This window comes from Mirounga angustirostris, unplaced genomic scaffold (assembly GCF_029215605.1).
Source record: "Mirounga angustirostris isolate CCGP_5_RB_7025 unplaced genomic scaffold, mMirAng1.0.hap1 SCAF_9, whole genome shotgun sequence".
Lineage (NCBI taxonomy): Eukaryota > Metazoa > Chordata > Mammalia > Carnivora > Phocidae > Mirounga > Mirounga angustirostris.
In genome coordinates, this window is record NW_026991717.1 from 73,159,645 (window position 1) to 73,183,155 (window position 23,511).

At 44.6% G+C, this 23,511-nt stretch overlaps 2 protein-coding genes across 5 annotated transcripts; both read left to right on the forward strand.

The window, feature by feature from the left end:
* The first annotated feature begins 33 nt into the window (after window positions 1-33).
* On the forward strand, window positions 34-4,928 carry BCL2L2 (BCL2 like 2). 2 transcript variants are annotated; one of them, XM_045900557.3, is made up of 4 exons: window positions 34-137; window positions 432-519; window positions 993-1,432; window positions 2,016-4,928. In XM_045900557.3, exons 3-4 carry the CDS (start codon window positions 1,001-1,003, stop codon window positions 2,163-2,165), a joined length of 582 nt encoding a protein of 193 aa, XP_045756513.1. In that variant the 5' UTR covers window positions 34-137; window positions 432-519; window positions 993-1,000; the 3' UTR covers window positions 2,166-4,928. The 2 variants fall into 2 exon arrangements, with proteins under 2 accessions (XP_045756513.1, XP_064426923.1); XM_064570853.1 differs by having other exon boundaries at window positions 45-158.
* A 6,530-nt stretch (window positions 4,929-11,458) lies between these two features.
* On the forward strand, window positions 11,459-15,337 carry PABPN1 (poly(A) binding protein nuclear 1). 3 transcript variants are annotated; one of them, XM_064570850.1, is made up of 7 exons: window positions 11,459-11,824; window positions 12,175-12,289; window positions 13,002-13,069; window positions 13,316-13,422; window positions 13,879-13,966; window positions 14,054-14,251; window positions 15,140-15,337. In XM_064570850.1, exons 1-6 carry the CDS (start codon window positions 11,474-11,476, stop codon window positions 14,213-14,215), a joined length of 891 nt encoding a protein of 296 aa, XP_064426920.1. In that variant the 5' UTR covers window positions 11,459-11,473; the 3' UTR covers window positions 14,216-14,251; window positions 15,140-15,337. The 3 variants fall into 3 exon arrangements, with proteins under 3 accessions (XP_064426920.1, XP_045756510.1, XP_045756511.1); XM_045900554.3 differs by having other exon boundaries at window positions 14,054-14,205; XM_045900555.3 differs by lacking the exon at window positions 11,459-11,824 and adding an exon at window positions 11,986-12,025 and having other exon boundaries at window positions 14,054-14,205.
* The last annotated feature ends 8,174 nt before the right edge of the window (window positions 15,338-23,511 follow it).

Genomic DNA, 23,511 nt, shown 5'->3' on the forward strand with positions numbered 1-23,511 from the left:
ATCATCACCCGGCGCCAGGCCCTCCCTCCCGCCCCCCCCTTTCTCCTCCCTCCTTCCTTCCTTCCCTTCCTCCCTCTCTCCCTCCCTCCCAGCTCCTGCACCAGGAAACGGCCCGGATCCTGGCAGCGGCCTGACCCGTGAGATCCCTAACCTGGCAGGCAGGCGGGGTTGGAGACTTGCTGAGGGTGGGGGTGAAGGAAGAGTTGGGCTCTTGGACTGCACTGGGGGGGAGCCGGGAGTAGAGATGGTGTCGGCAGGAAGCCCTTGGCCCTGGGTTTCCCGGGAGGACAGTCATTAAACATGGATTCGGCCACACAGCTGGTAGTTGGGGGCAGGGGCCGGTCCGGGGAGCTGCAACCCCAGCCTTCTCAGTCCAGACCCTGATCCCTGGCCTTCCCCGCCTAGCTCTGCTCTCCCCCTCCCCTTCCCAGGGCTCCACGCTGGCCAGGAGGATGAAAGGCCCCAGCTGGGGGCTCCTTGCCACCAGCGCTGGGTCCTAAGAGCTGCCATCCAGGCTGGGTGAGTGTCCCCTTCCTTCTCTGTTCTGGGCAGCCCTTTGCTTCTCCCACCTTTCCCTTCAGCCCCTGTCTCCTCCCCCCATCTTGTGCCTCTGCCAGCATCTTTACATCTTCCCTCTGGGGAGGTACTAAGCCCCTTCCTTTAGCCAAAAAGGTCTGTACTGTGGAAAGGGGGGGTGTAGGGGGTGTTAAAGAGCTAGTATTCTATTATGGAAAGAATCTAAAGTACTTTAAAAATAAAATTTACTTGTTATGCATTTAGTGTGGCATATTACGAATTTAATGGCCAGCCCCTCATGCCCTGGGCCTCTCACCTTGACTTAATTCCCGTGTTCTTGCCCCTCCCTGCCCAGTGGTCTCTGAGCATTTCCTCCCACCTCTCTCCCTGTCTCACTGGGCTGGCCAAGCCTGAAGTACCCCTTCTGGCTCTCTGACCATATATTCATGCCAGTCTTTCATCCTTGACTCTTACAGCCGCCCGGATGGCGACCCCAGCCTCAGCCCCAGACACACGGGCTCTAGTGGCAGACTTTGTAGGCTATAAGCTGAGGCAGAAGGGTTATGTTTGTGGAGCTGGCCCTGGGGAGGGCCCAGCAGCTGACCCACTGCACCAAGCCATGCGGGCAGCTGGAGATGAGTTTGAGACCCGCTTCCGGCGCACCTTCTCTGATTTGGCAGCCCAGCTGCATGTGACCCCAGGCTCAGCCCAGCAACGCTTCACCCAGGTCTCTGATGAACTCTTCCAAGGGGGCCCCAACTGGGGCCGCCTTGTGGCCTTCTTTGTCTTTGGAGCTGCACTGTGTGCTGAGAGTGTCAACAAAGAGATGGAGCCACTTGTGGGACAAGTGCAAGAGTGGATGGTGGCCTACCTGGAGACACGGCTGGCCGACTGGATCCACAGCAGTGGGGGCTGGGTAAGGAGCTTCTCAATTGCTGCTCTGCACACCCCTCTGCAAAGCTCGTCTCCAGAGGGAAGATGGGGGCTCTGGCTGGAGGCTGGGGGCTGAGTCTCCCTATTTGGGTGGAATCAGATGCCCTCACTCTGGGTGTCGCGCTGGACTCTGCACTCCAGGGCTGCCATGCAGTTATCACTGGATGGGCTCATGGTCCAAAGCAGAGGACAGAATACACAGTGCCTGCAGGGAAATGGCATCCAGCTGTCGGGAACTTTTTACACCCGAGTAGGTGACATGGGCGGGGGGTGTCAGCGATGGGTGGTGGTCAGGAAAGCCTTGGCAAAGGATGCCAGTTCTGAGCAAAAATTTTGGCCAGGGAGAGGCTGGGATTCACTTGAGGCAGAGAGGGCAAATGAGCCAGGCGCTCATGGGGGATGATGGGGGCTTGCAGCCAGTAGAGCTTTGGCTGGAGAGGAGCTGGGTATGGGGTAGTGCTTGCAGTGGATGGAACTGGAACTCTTCCTCTCCTCTTTCCTCCACTCTTTCCTCTCCTGATATCCCTTTCTCCTTCTTTCTCTCCTACTTCCCTTCTCTCCCACAGGCGGAGTTCACAGCTCTATACGGGGACGGGGCCCTGGAGGAGGCGCGGCGTCTGCGGGAGGGGAACTGGGCCTCAGTGAGGACAGTGCTGACAGGGGCCGTGGCACTGGGGGCCCTGGTAACTGTAGGGGCCTTTTTTGCTAGCAAGTGAGAAAATCCAGGGCCAGGTGGGGCTAGGTGTGGCTGGGGGACAGGAGAGCAGGAACAGAACAAGAGAAATGCCCTTGGAAGAAGTGGGGTGAATGGATGGGCATGGAACGGGGATGGGAAGGGGCAGGGTACTGTGTGAAGGAGCTGTGTGTGCCAGGCAGGCAGTTGGAAGGATGAGCTGGAGACATTAGGGAATGTATTTGGAAAGTATTTGGGGGCCAGGAGATGAAGTCATTCCAGGGTTGGGAGGAGGTGGGAGAGGTCATGTCTATAGGTGTAGGCACACAAAACTATACCTAGAGCTTAATTTATAGCCCTGAGGGAGGTTGACTTGCATAAGGGGTTGTGTCTCCTTTGGATGAGTGAGATTTGGGGAAAACATAGAAGGCACAACCCTTTGAAATGGAAGCTTGAGGTTCTCGGGTGATAGGGAGAGGTGGCTGTGATGGTGGGCTGCTTGGACACGCGTGTGCATGTGCACGCATGCTCGTGTGCATGCTGGGCTGCTTGTCTAACCTGCTGGTGGCCGTATTCAAGGAGAAAACTTCCCTGTTGGACTGGCAAGAACAAGGGCCAGTTCTCTGCCCCTCCTCCCAACCCTCTCCTCCCCCCTCTCCTTGTCCTGATGCCTCAAGGCTGTGGGAGAAACACTGTATCCAGAAGAGGGCTTTGGGCACTTTGGGCAGAAAGTCATTAGCAGGGCTTTGGAGAGAAGAGAAGTTCTGTAGCTGGCCTTGTTGCTTCACCATCCCCATTCCTTGTGCATCATACTTGCTGCTGCCTCCTGGACTCTGAACAAAAACAGGGCTGCGGGGGCTGCAGCGGGCGGGTGGTGGGGAGGGGCTGGACCTACGTGCCACCCTCCTCTCCCACTGGGGCACACTGGTGCCTAAAGTGTTCCCTGTCTCTGGGACCTTCTGTACCCAAACTTAAACTCTAAATTGGGACTCTGATTTTCCTTTGGAGTGTGTGGAGGTAAATGTTGATCTAGAGTACAGTCTGGGTCCTGCACTGTGTCTCAGTGAGACTGCTGAGAGCAACATTCCAGCTCTGAACCCCATGGGTGTGAGGGTGACCTGTACTCCGTGACTGGCCTAGTCCATGTGGTGGGCTTTGGTGCTGCTTTATCGAGGGCCAGGTGTATGGGTTCTAGAGTACCTACCACGACCTAGAAGCATTTGTATTTTCTTTGCATGGGTGTTACTTGTCTGTACCTCAGAGTCTGCGGACATTAACTTTAGAGCTCACAGTCCTCTAGAACAGATTCAGATTATAGCTTTTTCTTTCGAGAGAGAAATGATTTCACTACAGATGCACGTCCTGAGCCAGACCTCACTGCTGCACTTCCCGAGGTGCTCAAGTTGCTGCTCTCCAGTGCTGACTTCAGACACAGTGCTCTAGAACCCTGCCCTCGATCCTGAGCACTGATCAGCTTAGCTAGACCATGGTTGACTCTTCTTGGAGATTTTCATTTGGTCCCAGAATGTGGCAACATAGTTGTACTCACAAGAATGTGGGACCAAAATTGGCCTCAGGTGTTTAGCCCAGACTTTTGCTTTTGAGAGAGGGCTGCACTTTTTAATGGTATTTATAGGGGAGGTGGTAGACTGCATGTGCCACTTGGTCTGTTGTAAGTATGCTGATACCAGAAACTCAGAGCTGGTCTGTGGCAAGAAGTTGGGGGTGGGGGTCTCTGACTCGCTCAGGACAAACTAGACCAGTGGTTTTCAGACTGCTTGGCAGAGCCCTGAAGTTTCCTAGGGCTTGCCTCAGGAGTCCTTGGGGAGGTGAAGAGGGGGTGCTAAGCAGACTGGGCTACACATCCTTAAACAGAATAGCTCCCCTTGTAGCTGTCTTACATATCGGGGTTCAGGGTAAGATTTTATTTGCATTAAGGGGTTTGCTGCTGAAAAGAAAAAAACAAATGTTGGAAAAACCACTGACTAGACCATCAGCTCCAAATTGGAGCCCGCGCTCCCCCAGGTTTGGGGCAGACTCTTCACCCCCCCCTTCTACCACAGGACGCCTATCCCTGTTAGCTCTCTTGGGGGCCTTTAGCAAACCAGAGCAGCAGGGACCATGGTCAGGTAACCGAAATGCTCTGCTCTGAGGCCTTCACACCTGGGTGGAAGGAGAGGTTGTTTTCTGAAAGGGGAAAGGGCTTGGATTCCCAGAAGCATAGCTTGCTTGGGACCATAGTGGGCAGTTTTGATCTGTCCTGTCCTTTTTAGCTTGAGGGGCAATGGAAACCCCAGAGACTCTTCTGTCAGGGAAAACTAGAGACTCTTCTAGAGCCATATAGTTCCTTGGGATTAGCTCTTGGCCAGGAAGGCTGAGTATGGCTCCCAATTTTTAAATCTATTTCATTTTTTTAAAAAATAAGGGAAATAAATCTAATTGCCATTTTTCAGAGATTAAATACGTGGAGAGGGCGTTTCTCGCTTTCCAGAGCCCAAAGGGACAAATAGGGACTTTGCTTAGGCCAAGGAAGGAGCAGAAGTAGGGCAACTAGGTCCTGCAATTATTAATCCCACTCCCCACTTATTCTAGGGTATATACTATTTTACTTTTTTAAATCATAAAATGGCGGGAGAACAGATTTGGTTAGTTTAGAAGAAAAGAAAAAGCTCTATAAATATAAATATATATTCCTGTATTTTTATTTAATAATTTATAAATACCAAGTTCATTTGACTTTTATTTTTGTGTAATATGTAATGGTCATATTAAAAAAAATAAATAAAGCCCAGAAGTTTAATGAGAAGGACTGAGCAGGGTTTGTGACTTCTACGCTCTGTAGCCTGGTGTCAGGACATTTCTTGATCTAATCATCTCTTCATGACCTTGGTAAGGGCAAGAATTAGGGTAACAGGGATTTCGGAAAGTGTTGAGACAAAAAAGAAAAGAAAAGAAAATCAGAGTTGCTCCTCCGTCTTCCAACCCCTGCCAAATGCCCAAAGCCAAGAGCTCCATCTGTGCCAACCCAAATCTTAAGAGGGTGTGTGTCTATAGTACTTTGGGATGGCTACAAATGAAAAACGAACCAAAACAAAGAAAACTTACCCCAAATCTTTGTGTGATGGTAATCAAGTCCCCAGTTGTGGTTCAGCCTCCAATGATAATGAGCATTTCTCCCCAGTACCCTGCTGCCAACTTCTGGCAAAAATGGAGTCCCTGCTTTCTTTCCTGGCCCCCTGAGATACTTGGTTTCAGCCATTTTAATGCAAACAGCTAAAGTGGATGGAATCTACAGGAATTATTCAGCCCATCCCTCTGTACTTCTAGTCTAGGACCACGTCAAAATAATGTCTGACAGAAATAGTGATTGTAATTTCAAATTATAAGCAGGAATTTCTAGTCTTTATATAAACCAGTGCAATTAAATTGCATTTGGATTTATGTGTCAAATTGTACTTAGAAATATACTGCTCAGGGGAGAGTTTCCATTCTCTCTCTATAGAAAATCCAACAGGGCAAGCCATATTAAAATCTGAGAGTGGCTTGGTGAACATGGCATTAGGGGAAAGAGAATTAGATGCTCTTAATAGTTAATGTTGTCAGGCTATGAGAGCATTTATCTCCACTGCAGTGTGACTGAATTAATGATTGATTGATTTGTATTTGACTAGTTCCTTCCAAAAAGCATTTGCAACATCTTACTATAATACACAAAAGACAAAGCAATAGGAAAATACGGATTTTTAAAGTAGAGGTAAAGGGTAAATTGAAATATTACAATAGGATGGCAGCACAGGGAAAATTAATGTACGGAAAAGCATTCTATAGGTAATATTTCCGAATGCTAAAGCTAAGCTATGAATTCGGCCTTGAGCTTTCTTGGCAGCTAAGGCAAATTGGAAAACACAACAAGATTCACATTTCTGTTAGGATTTAGAAAAGCCTATCAATTCCTTAAGATGGGCAAAAACTTCTGTAGCTCTTCTGAGATAACATAGAGGATATCACCCTCTGTAACACCTGACAGTAAATATGATGCTGAGTTTTGCACCAGTATTTCTCATAGAAACACCAAATGGGGATTCAGTAGGTTCTAAGCTTGTTTTATCAGGCTCATCACAATTTAGCCCAAAGATACCCTATGATGCTTTAACATAGGGCTAAATTTCAGACTATCTAAAATAGATAGATGGATTATCCTTCAGACATTTCTTCATGAATGTCATTTCTCCAGATGGTACTTTTGATAAAAGTTGGGCAACATTTAGTTACAGTTTCTAGCAAATAGATGGATTATAGACATTCTGTGTTTTTTCTTAAGAGCAGATCCTTTGAAAACCTTAAAAGCTGCCTTAAATGTGGATATAGGTGTGACATAAATAAACTAAGAATGTTTTAAAAATTAATGAGAAAACATAATATAATGGAAATCTATGTAGTTCTTTACTGATTCAATCATTCATTCATACAGCAAATATTCAAGCCTCTTCTGTGTGCTAAGCACAGTTCTAGGCACTGAGATAGAGAAGGAAGTGCACAGACACAAATTTCTGCCTTCACGTTAGTTACATTCTAATAAGGGAAACAAACAAAAACTAAATAAATAAGTTCATCTCGCAATATTCATTAACATGACATTTCACATTATGAGGTGGTAAATGCTATGAAGAAAAATAATTCATTAGTATGGAATTGGGAAGATGTTAGTATAGATTTCAATGTTAAATAGAATAGTCAGGGAAGCCCTCATTTCTAAGGTGACTTTTTGGAGTAAAGTCATGGAAAATGAAATTGGAAAAATATTTTTATCGATACAGAAAGATGTTTCTGACTTGGTAAAAAAGAAAATAGAAAATAATATATACAGTATGATCCCAGTTTGCTATAAATATATAAATGTGTGTGTGTGTGTGTGTGTGTGCGCCTCTATATGTATTTATGTATTGAAAACTTCAGGAAGGGTATATGCCAAAATATCATTAGTGTTACCTCTGGGTGTTGGACTTTACTGGTGATTTTATTTTGTTCTTTCTACTGTCAGTATTTTCTGATCTTTTCATAAAGAACACATATTTCTTGTACAGTATACTAAAACAAGTTTTCCAGGTACAAAGTTTTTAAGAAGTTAACCAAGCAGAATAGAAAATAAGCAGCCCAGTGGAGGTTCTTTCTCATTTAATAAGGACACCTCACTTCCCTGCAAGGACAGACCTAGGGAGTTAAGGTAGGCAAAGCTAGACTTTGCATTAGAAAATAATTGGGAGTTGGGGCACCTGGGTGGGCTCAGTTGATTGGGCATCCAGCTCTTGATCTCAGCTCAGGTCTCCATCTCAGGGTTGTGAGTTCAAGCCCCGCGTGGGGCTCAGCACCCCCAAAAAACAACAAAGAAAATTATTGGAGTCCACTCCCCAGTAGAGGTAAGTAAATGATCAAGGCTTCAAGCTTCTATATCAGCACTGTCCAAAAGAAATATAATGCAAGCCATATATGTAGTTTTACATTTTCTAGTAGCCTCATTAAAAAGGCAAAAAGAAACAGGTGTAAAACTAATTTAATAATATTTTACTTAGGCCAGTATATAAAAATTATTATAATTTCAACCTATAATTAATATTACAGCTATTAACTTATTTTACAGTTGCTTTTTCATACTGTCTTTGAAATTTTGTGTATATTTGACACTTTCAATACATCTCAAGTCAGACTACTCATGTTCCAAGTGCTCAAGGCATGTGTGCTAGTGGGTATCATATTAAACAATGTAGTTCTAGGTTATAGAGAATTATTATAGCAGGCAAAAAAAGCAAGAGCTAAAAATAAGGATGAAACTACCAAGGAGCCAAGTATTTATGTAGTTTAGTGAGACAGCTTTTCCCTTTTGGACAGAACTGGAGATGCCCTCATCCATTTTTTACTGATTTAATTCTCCTTTTCTTAAGTCCATTAACCATTCACTTCTATTAACACATTTTTCCTTCTAGGGCACAACATCACTGATTTTCAGTTTTCCTGAAACTCCATGGCCTCTATTGAGAGGTTATTACTGAAGGAAAATTATACTCATGATGGGTAAATTTCACATCATTACATACTAATTTCTTACAAATTCATTCTTAGAAACTTATCTCTTTGATGTTTTCTATGCATCAACAATGGGCAAGATATTAAAATTATTATGGAAGATCATTCAGTTAGCATTTATTGAGCACACAGTGATGGGCAATGGGTATACAAATATAATTAAGACGATATCCCTGCCTTTTGCAGTTTACAGTCTAATAGGGAATTATCTTACTTTACAAGTCACTGTTCAAATCTTTTTAAATGTGTCTTTAAAAGTAATCATGCTTACTAGAGTAAGTTTGGAAGTTGGAGGGTTAATTTTAAATAAAAATAATATATTGTGGAAAAATCATAGAATATGGAAAAGCATAAATCAAGTATAATCCTACTACTCAGAAAGTACCACTGTTAACATTTTGGCATATTTCTTTCCCATCTTCTATCTGTGCTTCTATTTTAGGATCATACTGTATGTACAATTTTCTATACTACAATTCTGCTTACTGTTTTATTGCACAATTTTCCCTTGTCATTAAAAATGTTTTGAAGGCAAAATGACTATAAAAAGTTATATCTATGTGTGTATATAATTTTCCTGAATGTGCCCACTTGGACATTCAAATTGCTTACATTTTTTCACTTTGATGAACATCTTTATTCTCAGATGTTTATCCAGTTTTTAGATTATTTCTTTAGAGCAGAGTATAAGAAATACAATCACTGAGTTAAGAATCTCAATAGTTTGAAAGTTTTTAGTACATATTACCAAAGAAAAGATCGAACTGGTTCTTGCTCCCTTTTTTCCCCAAGTCCAAGTTATTTTTTTTTTAAAATAAGATATCATAATCACACTTTAATCATACCTTAAATACAATTTTACATTCTACTTCTTTGGCCTAACAAGAATTATTTTTGCATGTTATTACATGCTATGTTTAGCCCTCTTAATAGGTGCATAATAATCTTTGGGTATAATTACAGTCTGCCTAATCATTTGTCTATTATTGGAATTTAGTCTTTTTCCAATTTCAACATCATATATAATGTAATCTTTGTGTATCAAAGCAGACCTTATAGTAATTTTGATCTAAGCTTTGAAAGCTAGCTCTGAGTTCCCTGCTAACTCTTTTTTTTTCCTCCTCCACTCACTTTTAATTAGTTCCATGACTTGGGCAAGTTACTTCACTCTTTCTTCACCCGCTCAAAAAGGTTATAGTTTTGGAAATATTTGCTTCATAGAGTTGTGAGAATTTCAATGAGATAATATAATAAGGAGTCTAGGATTGTGCCTGTTACAAAATCAAGTACTCAACAAAAATAGGATTTGGAGGCATTATAAAAAAAAATCCCATTTCCCTTGCTATGTTTAAACCAGGCACCAATAAGACATAAAAATCTTGATTAGATTAGGATTAGTAGAAGACCTTTTTCTTCCAGTGACCCCACGGTCTTTTAGAGCTTGTCTTCCCAGCGCGAGTTAGTTCTCCCAGACCGCGCGGGAGCTGAGATGGCTGCTGAAGTAATTTTCAGTGAAATTTTAAGCGACTATGACTGCTTTGAATCCCCCTGTTCCTGAGGTAAGGATTTGTGAGAAAAAGTGAGGGTGAGGGGAAGAGTGGGGTATACTGAGAAGCTTTTGGCTTTTGGTTTGCTAACAGGGATCTCCTCTTGTCAAATCTCCCCACTCCAGCCATACACATCCTGTTGGGGTTGTCTGATTAACTAATTTGGTTGGGCTCATTTGAATCTGGCTGTAAAGCCGAAACTTGGTCTGGCTACAAATAACCCTCTTGCAAACTTAGCACCGTCGTTCCTTGCTTTTAATAAATGTAGAGTATCACTACTACAAAATGGCAACCCTGCTTTCCAGGGCTAGGTCTCACAGGTTATCTCAGAGTGGAAACGTATGGTAGGAACCTGCCTGGAGGAATTCCTCTGCGTCTGAAGGAAGGTTTGGGGGCTGGGAAAGCGTTGAAGAATGAGGGTGGCACCCAGATCCCCAATCAATGCAAACATTTACTAACACCTACTATGTACAAAGAAGTGGAGCTGCAAATATAAATAGGATCCAGCCTCTCATCTCCATACTCTCACAATGTAGGACAAAATGATTAAGCGCAGTGGAGGTAGGCCTGCTTGTCATGGGAAAGGAGAGGAGGCTAGCGGAAGGTTTTGCACCAGAGGTGATGCTGGGGTTTGCAGTGGTCTGGTTGAAGAGGGACTTTGTGTACAGAGGCACAGAGCCGGGTGCAGGTACACCCCGTGGAATGAGGAGTGTGGAAATAACATTTGTGAAGTAGGCTGGTCCTGAGGCCTCTAAGGCCACGGTAGAGTTTTACTTTTACCTGGCCAGCAAAGCGGAGCCAGCTCAGTCTGGTAGCGATGGAAGGGTGACACTGTAATCTGAAAGACCTGTTAGGGGGCTGTAGCAAACAGTCTAAGAAACAGGCTGAAACTGGGGCATAAGTTAGAGGGCTTGGAAAGTAGGCCTGTGCAAGGAAGACAGTTCAGACAGGACTAGTAGCTCTGGAGTGAGGATTTCTCCCCGCTTTCTGGTTTGGGAGACCCGATGGATGTTGGTACCAATAACCTCGATGGGAAAAGTAAGCTCCTTATTGGAGAGCTCCATTCAGAACCTCCATTTCCAGCAACATTCCATCTACTGGTCCCTTCCTGGTCAGCAAACCAGTTTCCAGAAACCGCCTCAATGTTTTCGGCCTCTGCTTTCCAACAGCTCTCTAGTTGGCAACCAGTAGTGTCAAGATGGCGGCCCCCCTAAGGACTAGTCATGTGACCTCGGGTTTCCATTGCTTGGAAGCCTGGCGGTCCGTTGCGGGGCAAGGTTCACCTGTCACGAAACGGGTGTTAGCCCTTCGAATCTCACGAGCCAATCGGCATCTGAGACGGCCATTGCGGCGAGGCGATCGGAAGATTCGCTCTCTCCCGTCGCCCAGCCAGCGGCCAATCACCGAGCATCATATACTTCGCGGACCCGCCTGGAGGCGGCGGGGTGGGGGAGCAGGAATGTCGTCACAGCGTGGCGGTATTGTTACCTAAGGACGAGAGGAGGTGGGACGTATGTTGATTGACAGATGAATTCCCCTACCGGGATTTGAGAATTTGGCGCAATATTCCCGCCTTAGGGGTGGGGTCTTATCTGATTGCCAAGTAATATTCCCCAATGGAGTCCTAGCTCATGGTGACGGGCAGGCTGCTAGACTAATGAATCCTCGGCGTGCCCGGCGCAGTTCTCCAATCGCCGGCTGGCGGGCCCCAGTCTGAGCGGCGATGGCGGCGGCGGCGGCGGCGGCAGCAGCAGCGGGGGCTGCGGGCGGTCGGGGCTCCGGGCCGGGGCGGCGGCGCCATCTTGTGCCCGGGGCCGGTGGGGAGGCCGGGGAGGGGGCCCCGGGGGGCGCAGGGGACTACGGGAACGGCCTGGAGTCTGAGGAACTGGAGCCTGAGGAGCTGCTGCTGGAGCCCGAGCCGGAGCCCGAGCCCGAAGAGGAGCCGCCCCGGCCCCGCGCCCCCCCGGGAGCTCCGGGCCCTGGGCCTGGCTCGGGAGCCCCCGGCAGCCAGGAGGAGGAGGAGGAGCCGGGACTGGTCGAGGGTGACCCGGGGGACGGCGCCATTGAGGACCCGGTGAGGGAAGGAGGGCGAGCGAGCAGGCCCGGCCGTGTCATGGGAGGCCCAGAGCTCGGGCGAGCGGGAGGCAGGCGGGGGGTGGGGGTGGGCGGGGAATAACGTGGCTGGGGCAGGGCCGGGGACGGATCCTCGACCGCCAGAAGGGGCCCAGCCGGGTTGAATCGGGCGTTATGGGTGCCTAGTGTTGCTCTAGGGAAGGTAGCTTGCTTTTCTTTTCATCGTGACCCGCGCGTGGGGCGAGGGAAATGGCCGAGCATGGTTAGGGCCGCGCTCCGACCGAGAGCAGGGCACAGCCCTTGCGTTGGTTCCTCTTAAGCTCTTTTCCATATCCTCTCCACTCCTTGTAGGAGCTGGAAGCAATCAAAGCTCGAGTCAGGGAGATGGAGGAAGAAGCTGAGAAGCTAAAGGAGCTACAGAACGAGGTAGAGAAACAGATGAATATGAGTCCACCTCCAGGCAATGGTGAGTAACTGGCGGTTGCACGCGGAGCCCGGGGTCCTTGGAAGGGTTGTGCGAGCACGGGTTGTATGGGATTAGATGCTTGGGACCTTGGAGCTGCTTGTCTGAGCAATTACTGGGCAGGTGCTGCGGTCATAGTCCATTGTGTGTTTCTCTGACCTTAGTGAGGCAAAAACCTATATTTTGGTGATGGTAATCTTGTGCTTTTCTTTGTCCTTTTTACAAATGTGTTCTTCTTTGTTCTTTAGTCCACCTCTGTTCTTTGTGGAGGTTGCTAACTGGCATTTGACCTTCAAGTCTCATAGTTCTTCCTTGAGTTGGAGACCCTTTAGTTAGGAGTCCTAAGAGAAACTGCTCGACTGCAGGGGGTGGGGGGGCTTTCCCTTTAATCTAGAAATGTTGAGTTTGGGTTCCCTTGATTTTGTTCACTTTTCAAAAGATTTCAGTCAAAGCTTTTCAACAGGGACTTGATTTGGGGGCAGGAGGGAATTCCTATACTGTTTTCTCTGATTTTTAAGAATGTGTTAATCTGTTGCTTGATTTGTTAAATGTTCAGTGAGTACGTATTGTGTGCTAAACAGTATTCTTGATAACGGGTACAGCAGGGAACAAAACAAACTAAAATCATTCCTTTACTCTAGTGGTAGTGGTAGTGGTGCAAAAATTGGTCAAGTAGAAAACCAGCTTTTTCCCCCTGATTCTTTTCTCTTCAAAGCTGGCCCAGTGATCATGTCCATTGAAGAGAAGATGGAGGCCGATGCGCGTTCCATCTATGTTGGCAATGTATGTATTAGGATCCTGATTGGGGTTGGGGAAAGGAACATCTCAAGGATAGGTGGTGGATTTGGGGAGTATTGGGAGGGTTTGGAGGAGGTAAAAGGTAATGGTGATCAGCAGAGGCTCTGGAGTTGGAAGAGAAAAGATTAGTTTCTTAGAGAACCAGATTTGATGTGTCTTGTCGTATATGGGTGGCCCAGCCCAGAGGCTAGGCAGGGTCCTTGTGAAACATGACTGCCTCTACCCCCACAGGTGGACTATGGTGCAACAGCAGAAGAGCTGGAAGCACACTTTCATGGCTGTGGTTCAGTAAACCGTGTTACCATACTCTGTGACAAATTCAGTGGCCATCCTAAAGGGTAAGTAGGGAAGTAAAATCAGGTCATTTTAATCATATTTTAGAAATAGATAAATTATGTTTTATATTGAGCAGTAAGTTAAAATAAGCAGTGTTCATCTTACAAGCTCGGGCATTAATGTTATATATCTGGTTGCACGTAAATGCCTCAGAGACCAGACAGGTAAAGAGGAAGGCTAGTGTGGGTGGGATCGTGAACTAGAAGAGGGAGGGACAGTTTTTGCTTAGCCCCAGCTGGTTCTGCTGTATGGAAATACAGGCCGTGTGTAAACTATTTTATAATTTTCCAAGAGTAGCTGGAAATTTGGATTGAAGTCTTCCATTCAACAAATTTTTGACAAATAATTAAAAATGTGTCTACGCTGTTACTTAAGCAGAGCATACCTGCGAGTTGGATTTGACATGTGAGCTGCTATTTGTAACTTCAGATAGATGAAATGACAATTATTTTTTTCAGGTTTGCATATATAGAGTTCTCAGACAAAGAGTCAGTGAGGACTTCCTTGGCCTTAGATGAGTCCCTGTTTAGAGGAAGACAAATCAAGGTAAGCTCCATTGCCCATTGCTGTTCTGGTTCTGTGTAAACACTCCAGGCCTATTCTGAGGCTTTCTTTTGTACATCCCTCACTCAGGTGATCCCAAAACGAACCAACAGACCAGGCATCAGCACAACAGACCGGGGTTTCCCACGAGCCCGATACCGTGCCCGGACCACCAACTACAACAATTCCCGCTCTCGATTCTACAGTGGTTTTAACAGCAGGCCCCGGGGTCGCGTCTACAGGTCAGGATAGATGGGCTGCTCCTCTCCCCCGCCTCCCATGAGCCCTGTATGTTTCCTTCTTTCCTGATCTGAGGAACCTCCCTCACTTACCCTCCCCTTGGTCTCCAGGGACTTGGTCTCCTGCCTGTGCAGGGTGAGGAAGGTAGTTGCAGGCCAGGCCAGGAGGCCAGTCTCATCATCGTTTTCTGGAGCAGGAATTGGTGATAAGGGCTGGATCTCTCCACTCTATTCTGAGAGATGCTTCTTCCCCCAGCCTTTTTTTTTTTCCTTGAGAGTTGGTGGCAGTGAAGGTGTTTACACAGCAGGCCAGGAAGAACGGTCTCAGAGTAGTGAAGGCACTGCTTGGACATTTGCTACTTTTCCCAGGGTTAAGGAGGGGTTGAAGATTGAACCTCCCTTGGAAGAATACCAGAGGCTAGTTGATCCTCCTCAACAGCCATGTGGGAGGGTACTGAGATATTTACTCTTTAACTGAACCAGTGTTTTGCAAGGTTAACTTTCTCTCTGGGCCTTGTGTGGTGCCCATGTTGCTTTACTATCATCTCTCTGCCTTTAAATAGACAGAGTAGGCATGTAGACCTTGGCTTTTCTTAAGATTTACTTATCTGCTCCCAGGAATTAGGGAGGATCTGATGGTGAAGGCTTGGGATTTAAGAGATGTGAAGAACTGAAACTGGATAAATAATGAGTCCATTTTCTTGCCCCTATAACTCAGATGCACTTTTTTGCCTCTGGCAAGGTATTCTGTTAAATTGCCCCCTCCTATTTGCCAGGTGTGTCACAGTTTCTGGGATTGTGGGGTCAGTTTTAGGATACTTGGAAATTTCTTTCCCCCATTCCCTGCACTGTAACTGGGGCAAGGGCCCACGGGGAGGGGCTTGTGCTGAACTCCTAAGTGATCATGTTAACACCTAACTCTCCTTCTTTCTTCCAGGGGCCGGGCTAGAGCGACATCATGGTATTCCCCTTACTAAAAAAAGTGTGTATTAGGAGGAGAGAGAGGAAAAAAGGAAAGAAGGAAAAAAAAAAAAAGAATTAAAAAAAAAAAAAGAAAAACAGAAGATGACCTTGATGGAAAAAAAAATATTTTTAAAAAAAAAGATATACTGTGGAAGGGGGGAGAATCCCATAACTAACTGCTGAGGAGGGACCTGCTTTGGGGAGTAGGGGAAGGCCCAGGGAGTGGGGCAGGGGGCTGCTCATTCACTCTGGGGATTCGCCATGGACACGTCTCAACTGCGCAAGCTGCTCCCCTTGTTTCCCTGTCCCACTTCACCCCCTTGGGGGCTGCTCAAGGGTAGGTGGGCATGGGTGGTAGGAGGGGTTTTTTTACCCAGGGCTCTGGAAGGACACCAAACTGTTCTGCTTGTTACCTTCCCTCCATCTTCTCCCTAACTTTCACAGTCCCTTCCACCTGCTCCTGTCCTGCCAGATCTGCCACCCACCCCACCCCTCTTTTCCGGCTCCCTGCCCCTCCAGATTGCCTGGTGATCTCTTTTGTTTCCTTTTGTGTTTCTTTTTCTGTTTTGAGTGTCTTTCTTTGCAGGTTTCTGTAGCCGGAAGATCTCCGTTCCGCTCCCAGCGGCTCCAGTGTAAATTCCCCTACCCCCTGGGGAAATGCACTACCTTGTTTTGGGGGGTTTGGGGGCGTTTTTTGTTTTTCAGTTTTTTGTTTTGTTTTGTTTTCCTTTTTGCCTTTTTTTCCCTTTTATTTGGAGGGAATGGGAGGAAGTGGGAACAGGGAGGTGGGAGGTGGATTTTGTTTATTTTTTTAGCTCATTTCCAGGGGGTGGGAGTTTTTTTTTTAATATGTGTCATGAATAAAGTTGTTTTTGAAAATAAAAATTTGTTTGGCCTTTTGGGTGTAAGGATTATTTATCTATTTTCCTATTTTCTCTTAGATCCCAGATGGCTGTTAATTCTCCTTTGTGGAAGTGCTGGTGTTGTGGAGGGGAAGTTCTCACTTACCAATTAAGGAGTAGGAGTTAAAATTACAAGAGGAACATTGTGTATTTAGTTGAGACTGATGAGTTTTCTGGGTAGCATGGTGCCTGATTGGCATTCAAGAGGTACACTGAATGAGTCTGGGATGTGAAAGAATGGCCAGATGAGAGTGCTCTAGTAGCACGTCAGTGTGCACTCCTGATTAAACTTCACGTGCAGCTGAATTACCTGCACCAGCAGCACTGGAGTCTTAGCTTGGGGTCTGGGTAGCTTTTCTTGTCTTTACCTCAAGGTAAGCTCAAAAAATGAGGGGAAAAGGCAGCAGTTTGCTAAGCTTATGCTATCTTTTGTAGCCACATGGTGACCACTTAATATGCTCAGCTAACTCATTTTGAATCATACTGTTAATTAGGACTTCACTGGTTTTCACTGATTTAGTATCTTGAGTTTAGTACTTGATCACATTAATAACCGATTATTCCATTTTATATTCTTAATGTGAGGTTGGTCTTAAAATTCTTGGGTGCTACATAGCCCCCTGGCCCTGCTCCAGTCTTTATTACTTAACAGGTTTTTTTTTTTTAGAGAGTGGCTAGGTTTTTTTTTTTTTTTTTTTGAGTTCATTTATTCATGAGAGAGAGAGGGGCAGAGGGAGAAGCAGGCTTCCCTCTGAGCAGGGAGCCTGATGCAGGACTCTATCCCAGGACCCTGGGATCATGACCCGAGCTGATGGCAGAGGCCTAGCCATCTGAGCCACCCAGGCACCCACTTACAGGATTTCTAAATATCAAAACCTTTATATATTTTATTGTACCACTCATTTCTGTTCACAGGATATTTTATGGTTGCCTCTGACCTAGGTGCTCTCTTCAGTAATCTTAGGTTAAAGAAATGAGGGACCTATATATGCATGAAGCCTTACCCCACTTCTCAAATGGCTTTGTATTCTGAATTCTCAGGTCAGTGTTGACCACTTTAGCATTTGCTCGTGTATTCTGTCTCCTGTTGCATCATTTGTTAAGCATTCCGGGATCTATCTGTCCTCTAACTAGATTCAACTAGAATAGTGCCTTGTAATCTGAATGTGGAGATTTCTGCAGAGGCTGATTAGGAGGAGTCTGGATAGTTTCAATATCAACTTGGCTAGAACAAGGTGGAACATCTTAATGCTGGGAAGTGTGAATGCCTTGAAGCTGGGAAGGTTTCTTCTATCCACCAGGGGGCACTAAATGGCTATCTAAAAAATCCCTATAAATTGGATCTTGGACAGGGTGAATGTCATTTTTTTGACACTTCGTTTTTAATTTTGTAGTCCAGTCAATTCTCAACATCCTGCACATTCTCTCCATTCTGTTTTAACTGCTTGAGCAACTCCCTGTCTTTAAGTGGGCTCCTGGTAGATGTGTGCCTCCAAACTGTATTGATGTTGCCAGAAAGGCCCCTGTTCTACCACCAATAATTGCAATGTACTTAGGTGTGGAACTAAGCCCTTTCCCAATTTGATCCTGTTTAAGTTTCGCTGCCACATCTTGCTCTACATCTGATGCCCTGTGTGTTCTTTTTTTTTTTTTAAAGATTTAATTCATTTATTTGAGAGAGAATGAGATAGAGCATGAGAGGGGGGAGGGTCAGCGGGAGAAGCAGACTCCCTGCCGAGCAGGGAACCTGATGCGGGACTCGATCCCGGGACTCCAGGATCATGACCTGAGCTGAAGGCAGTCGCTTAACCAACTGAGCCACCCAGGCGCCCCCTGCCCTGTGTGTTCTAGTTGAATTTTATTTTCCCATATTGATCGTGCTGTAGTCATTACATCTATTCTGTCAGAATCATAAGGTGTAAGCCAAGGTATAAAGCCAAGCACCAAAGCCAGAAACCTTCATTCCCTAATCATGAATGAATCACTTATGCTCTCAGGGTAGATTGTTCCTATCTTGTTTAGCACTTCATGGTTTTATAATTAAAATAACTACATCTTTGTTTCCCCACTAGACTGCAAGCTCCTTGAGGGCATGGATTGTGCCAACTTAGTAGGTGCTCAGAAGGTGTTAATTCCCCTTGGGAGTTCCCTTTATCCTGGACCTGCTGGTTCCTATCCTCACAAGAAACAGATTTCCCTCCTTACCTGGTCTAATTTTTCTTGTATCTTAGTGATTTTAGGGGGAGTGGCATGGAAGGAAAGTTGCTTTCCTTGGGAAGGATTGCTTATTTTTTGGTCAATCACTCCTGATGAGCCACCTCTTAACCAAGAGATTGGAATGAACTTAGTCTCACTGGAATTATGGGGGAGGGAAGTGTTTAAGAGATTTGGGGGAGCCTGTCTACAAGATTTCTCTGGAGTGAGAGTTAGAGATCTTTAGAGGGACTATGACTGATACAAAACGAACGAAGACAACCCAGAACTTTTTCAGATAGGATTTGCCCAACCTGACATCAGCAATAGAGAAAAATGGTTGCTGTTTTTTTTCAAACCTTTTTTTTTTTTCCCCCCAAAAATGGTTGTTCTTCTATATGGTTGAAATGAGTAGCCTTTCTTAAATCATGATCTAATTTTAAAACCTCTTTGAACTCTGCTAATGCTAATTTTTCATGCTTCTTTCTCTTTATTTGTGCTTGTGGTAATCACTGATTCAACAGTCATTTACTATTTACCAAGTGCTGGGCACTATTCCGGGTGCTAGCATTTGTTAAAGACGAATCATTTAGTAGGAGAACTTTAATTTTAATTTGCTGAAGCAGAGTGTCAGTTTGCCATAACTCTGACTTGCCTCCCACTGAAAGCTATATAGGCTCTGTTAGATATAGTTCACATACCATAAAAATTTACTTTTTAAGTGTACAATTCAGTGGTATTTAGTGTAACATTTATATGGTGATGGTTAATATATATATATAATATATATATAATATATATATATACACATTATCACCATTACCTAATTTTAGAGCATTTTCATAACCCCCATGGAACCCTATATCCATTAGAAAGCACTCCTAATTTTCCCTCCCCCTAGCAACTATTAATTTCTGTTTCTCTGACTATGCCTGTTCTGGATATTTCATATAAATGGGGTCATACAATATGTGGCCTTTGTGTCTGGCTTCCTTCACTTAGCATCATGTTTTGAAGATTCCATGTTGTAGCATGTATCAGTACTTCATTTCTTTTCATAGCTGGGTAGTATCTTGTTTCGACTGATCACATTTTGATTATCCATGAGTTGATGGACATTTATTCCTTTTTTTTTCTTTTTTCTTTTTCTTTTTTTTTTTATTATTAGGGACAGTGCTGCTACAAGCTACGTGATTTTCTGTAAACATACCTTTTCATTTTTCTTAGGTATATACCTAGGAGTGTAATTGCTAGGTTATCAGGTAATAAACCATGTTTAAGCTTTTGAGGAACTGCTGGGCTGTATTTGAAAACAGCTGCATCATTTGATGTTTCTACCAGCAGTGTGAATGAGGGTTCCAGTTTCTCCACATCCTCATCAAACTCATTACTGTCCCATCTTTTTGATTACAGCCATCCTAGTGGGTATGAAGTGGTATCTCCTGTTTTTTATTTGCATTTCCCTAATGATTAACGATGTTGAGCATCTTTTCTCGTGCTTACTAGCCATCTGTATATCTTCTTTGAAGAAACGTGTTTGGATTCTTTGCCCACTTTTTAATTGGCTTATTTGTCTTTTTATTGATGAGTTGTAAGAGTTCTTTCTATATGCTGAAAACTAGATGCTTATATATATAATTTGCAAGTATTTTCTCCCACTTTGTAGGTTGCTTTTTCACTTTTCTTGATAGTATCCTTTGAAGCACAAAAGTCATGAAGATTTGTGCCTATGTTTTCTCCTAAAAGTTTTTGTTTTTGTTTTTAAGATTTCATTTATTTGAGAGCGTGAGCGAGCACAAGCAGGGGGAACAGCAGAGGGAGAGGGAGAAGCAGACTCCCCACTGAGCAGGGAGCCTGACGTGGAGCTCGATCTCCGGACCCTGAGATCATGACTTGAGCCAAAGGCAGCCACTTAGCCAACTAAGCCACCCAGGTGCCCCTGTTTTCTCCTAAAAGTTTTATAATTTAGCCCTTATATTTAGGTCTTTGATACATTTTGAATGAACTGTTGTGTGTGGTGTGAAGGAGAGGGCTACTTCATTCTTCTGTATGCAGATATGCATTTGTCTAAGCACCATTTGTTTAAAAAACCGTTCTTTTCCTTATTAAATGGTGTTGGCACCCTTGTTGAAAATGAATTAATTGGGTGCCTGGGTGGCTCAGTCATTAAGCGTCTGCCTTCGGCTCAGGTCATGATCCCGGGGTCCTGGGATCCAGTCCCGCATTGGGCTCCCTGCTCGGCGGGAACCTGCTTCTCCCTCTCCCTCTCCCACTCCCCCTGCTTGTGTTCCTGCTCTCGCTGTCTCTCTCTGTGTCAAATAAAATCTTAAAAAAAAAAGAAAATGAAAATGAATTAACCATGAATGTATAGGTTTATTTCTGGAGTCTCAGTTCTGCTGCATTGATCTGTGTAGCTGTCCTGTGCCAGTACTACACTGTGTTCATCACTGTAACTTTGTGATAAGTTTTGGAAGTGGGAAGTATGAAGCCTCCAAGTTTGCTCTTTTTCAAGATTGTTTGGCTCTTCTGGGTCTTGTACATTTTATATGAATTTCAGAATCCGCCTTGTCAGTTTCTGCAAAAAAGAAAGCCAGGATTTTAATAGGGATTACATTGAATTTGTAGAACAATTTGGGGAGGATTGCCATTGTAACAATATTAAGTCTTCCAAACTGTGGAAGTGGTATGTCTATTTAAGTCTTCTTTAATTTCTTTCAACAGTGTTTTGTAGTTTTCAGTGAGTGTCTTAATGCTGCTGCTTTTTTTTGTTTTTTTAAAGATTTTATTTATTTATTCGACAGAGAGAGAGACACAGCGAGAGAGGGAACACAAGAAGGGGGCGTGGGGGAGGGAGAAGCAGGCTTCCCGCGGAGCAGGGAGCCCGATGTGGGATTCGATCCCAGGACCCTGGGATCACGACCTGAGCCGAAGGCAGACGCTTAACGACTGAGCCACCCAGGCGCCCCTTAATGCTTCTTTTAGTACGTTTATTCCTAAGTGTTGTTTTTTTGCTATATTAAATGGAGTTTTCTTAATTTTGCTTTCAGGTTGTTCATTGCTTTGGGTAGAGGTTCCGTTGATTTTGTACATTGATCTTGTATCCTACAAGTTTAATTTTAAGTTTAGTAACTATTGAACTTGTTTGTTTAGTTCTAAGTTTTTTTTGTGTGTCTAGTCCTTAGGATTCTATATATACAAGATCATGCCATCTGCAAATATAGTTTTACATAGTCCTTATATTCCAGGTGTCTTTTTTTTTTTTTTTTCATTTTCTTGCCCCATTTCCCTGGCTAGAACCTCCAGTACAATGTTGAACAGAAGCGGTAAGAGCAGACATCTTTGTCTTATTCCTGATCTTTGGGGAAAAGCTCTCAGTTGGTCATGATAAATAGGATTAGCTGTGGGTTTTTTCAGTCTCCCTCTATTCCATGGTTGTTTAAAAACTTCATGTTCTCTCTGCACACCGTTCATATTCTGTCATACCTCTGGGCTTTGAACTGTTCCAGTCCAAATATCTGACAAGCTTTCCTTGACTGTCTCCAAAAGAATAGATCCTTCCTTCCGCAGAGCCACTGCAACACTTTTTACATTTCTCTGCATTTTCCATATAGGATTGTAAGTATTAGTCTCACAGTGTTTGGAACTCTCGCAGGGAAGGACCACGGCCCTTCCCCCAGCACTGAGGCAGCACCAGACAGTTGTGGATCATCAGCAGAAATTGGTTCCGGGGTGGCCAGGCAAGGTTGACCGGATGAGAGGAATCAGAGTGGCCTTCATGTCATTTCATGTAACTTAAGGTTAGAAATGTACCCCATATATTCTTTTAATATAGAATATATTCCCCCTCAATAATCCACTATGGCTCATAGTTGTGAATCCAACTAAAACATTTCTAAAATCTGTTTCATGTTCATGAAAGTAATCATTTCCTTACTTGCCTGGAAAGCTATCTCCAGTTCCTGGGGTATCTTCTAAACTGATTACAGGATAAGTAATACTTTCATGGTGCTTAGAACTATTTTCTATCTGGCATGCAGTAAGAAGACTGCAGACTCTCAGTTCTCTGGATCTGGCTACTTTGATTACTTAACAGTCACATAACCTTGAATAAGTTACCTTTCCAAACCTCCGTCTCCCCATTTGTAAAAACCTAAAAAATGAGAACTGTTTCTCATGGGGTTATTGATGAGGGTCAAGTGACATATGTGGTTGGTGAATTTTAGAACGAGATGCCAGTTGTTTTAGCTATACACGCTGACCCTTTTGACCTAGACTATGAATTGCTTAGGGATAAGGGACTGTATCTTCCTGTGCTTCACTGATGCTTCTCGAATGCTTTCATTTTCTTTGCCTTCACCTCTTTGTTGAAGTCAGAGAATCTTATTCTCTTTCACCTACCCTTCTACAGGAGCTGCTCTAACTTTCTGAGAGTTTTTACTTTTTTCTCCTGAATCTTCTTCCAGTGGGGTGCAAAGAATGGGTTTACTGGAATGCCCCTTTGACACCATTCCTCACAGTATGTATTGGATGGTGTCATTAGCATATAAATAACTCCTTGGCTTTACAGGGGATCTTCCAAAAATCTTACAAGAGCTTTCTTTATCTACCATTGTGTTGGTTTTCACCAAATCTCTGGAGACAGTAGTGAATATGATCTCTTGTTTTATCATTGTCTATCCCAAGCTAAACAGTGAACACTGGAATTAGTTACATTGTTCACAGATCTTGTTTTACAGAATGTATGATACAGAGTACATAACTGAAGGAACTGGTAGAGTTGAAAGTGCAACCAGAAGGCCCGGGTTTGAGTCCTGGCTCGGCCATTTAATGGCAGATCCTTCTCATTTCCATGTCTCAGTAGTTAAATAGGATAAAAATAATACCCACTTCAGAGGGCTGTGAAGATTAAATGAGAAAGGTTCTTACGAGTTCTCCAGGACCATGGTTAGTATTGAGAGTCCTGCAGCATGGCTTAGCGCATAGAGCTTTGGCCCTCAGACATGGATCGGCAGAGGGTAAGGAGAGAGGACACTGGTGCTACAGGAACCTATGGAGAACGGGCCTCCCTTCTCCGAAAGAGGCTGGCCTCAAGACTAGTTTCCCTAAGAATCCTCCTCTCCAGGACCACCTCACCCTTTCCTACCTTCAGGCCTTTGCTCTCCCTATAACCTTTGGGTTGAAAGCACTGTACTCTTCTCCTAAGCCCTTGCCAGAGGACTTCCTGCCTCTCTGAGTGAAGTCTCACCTGCTT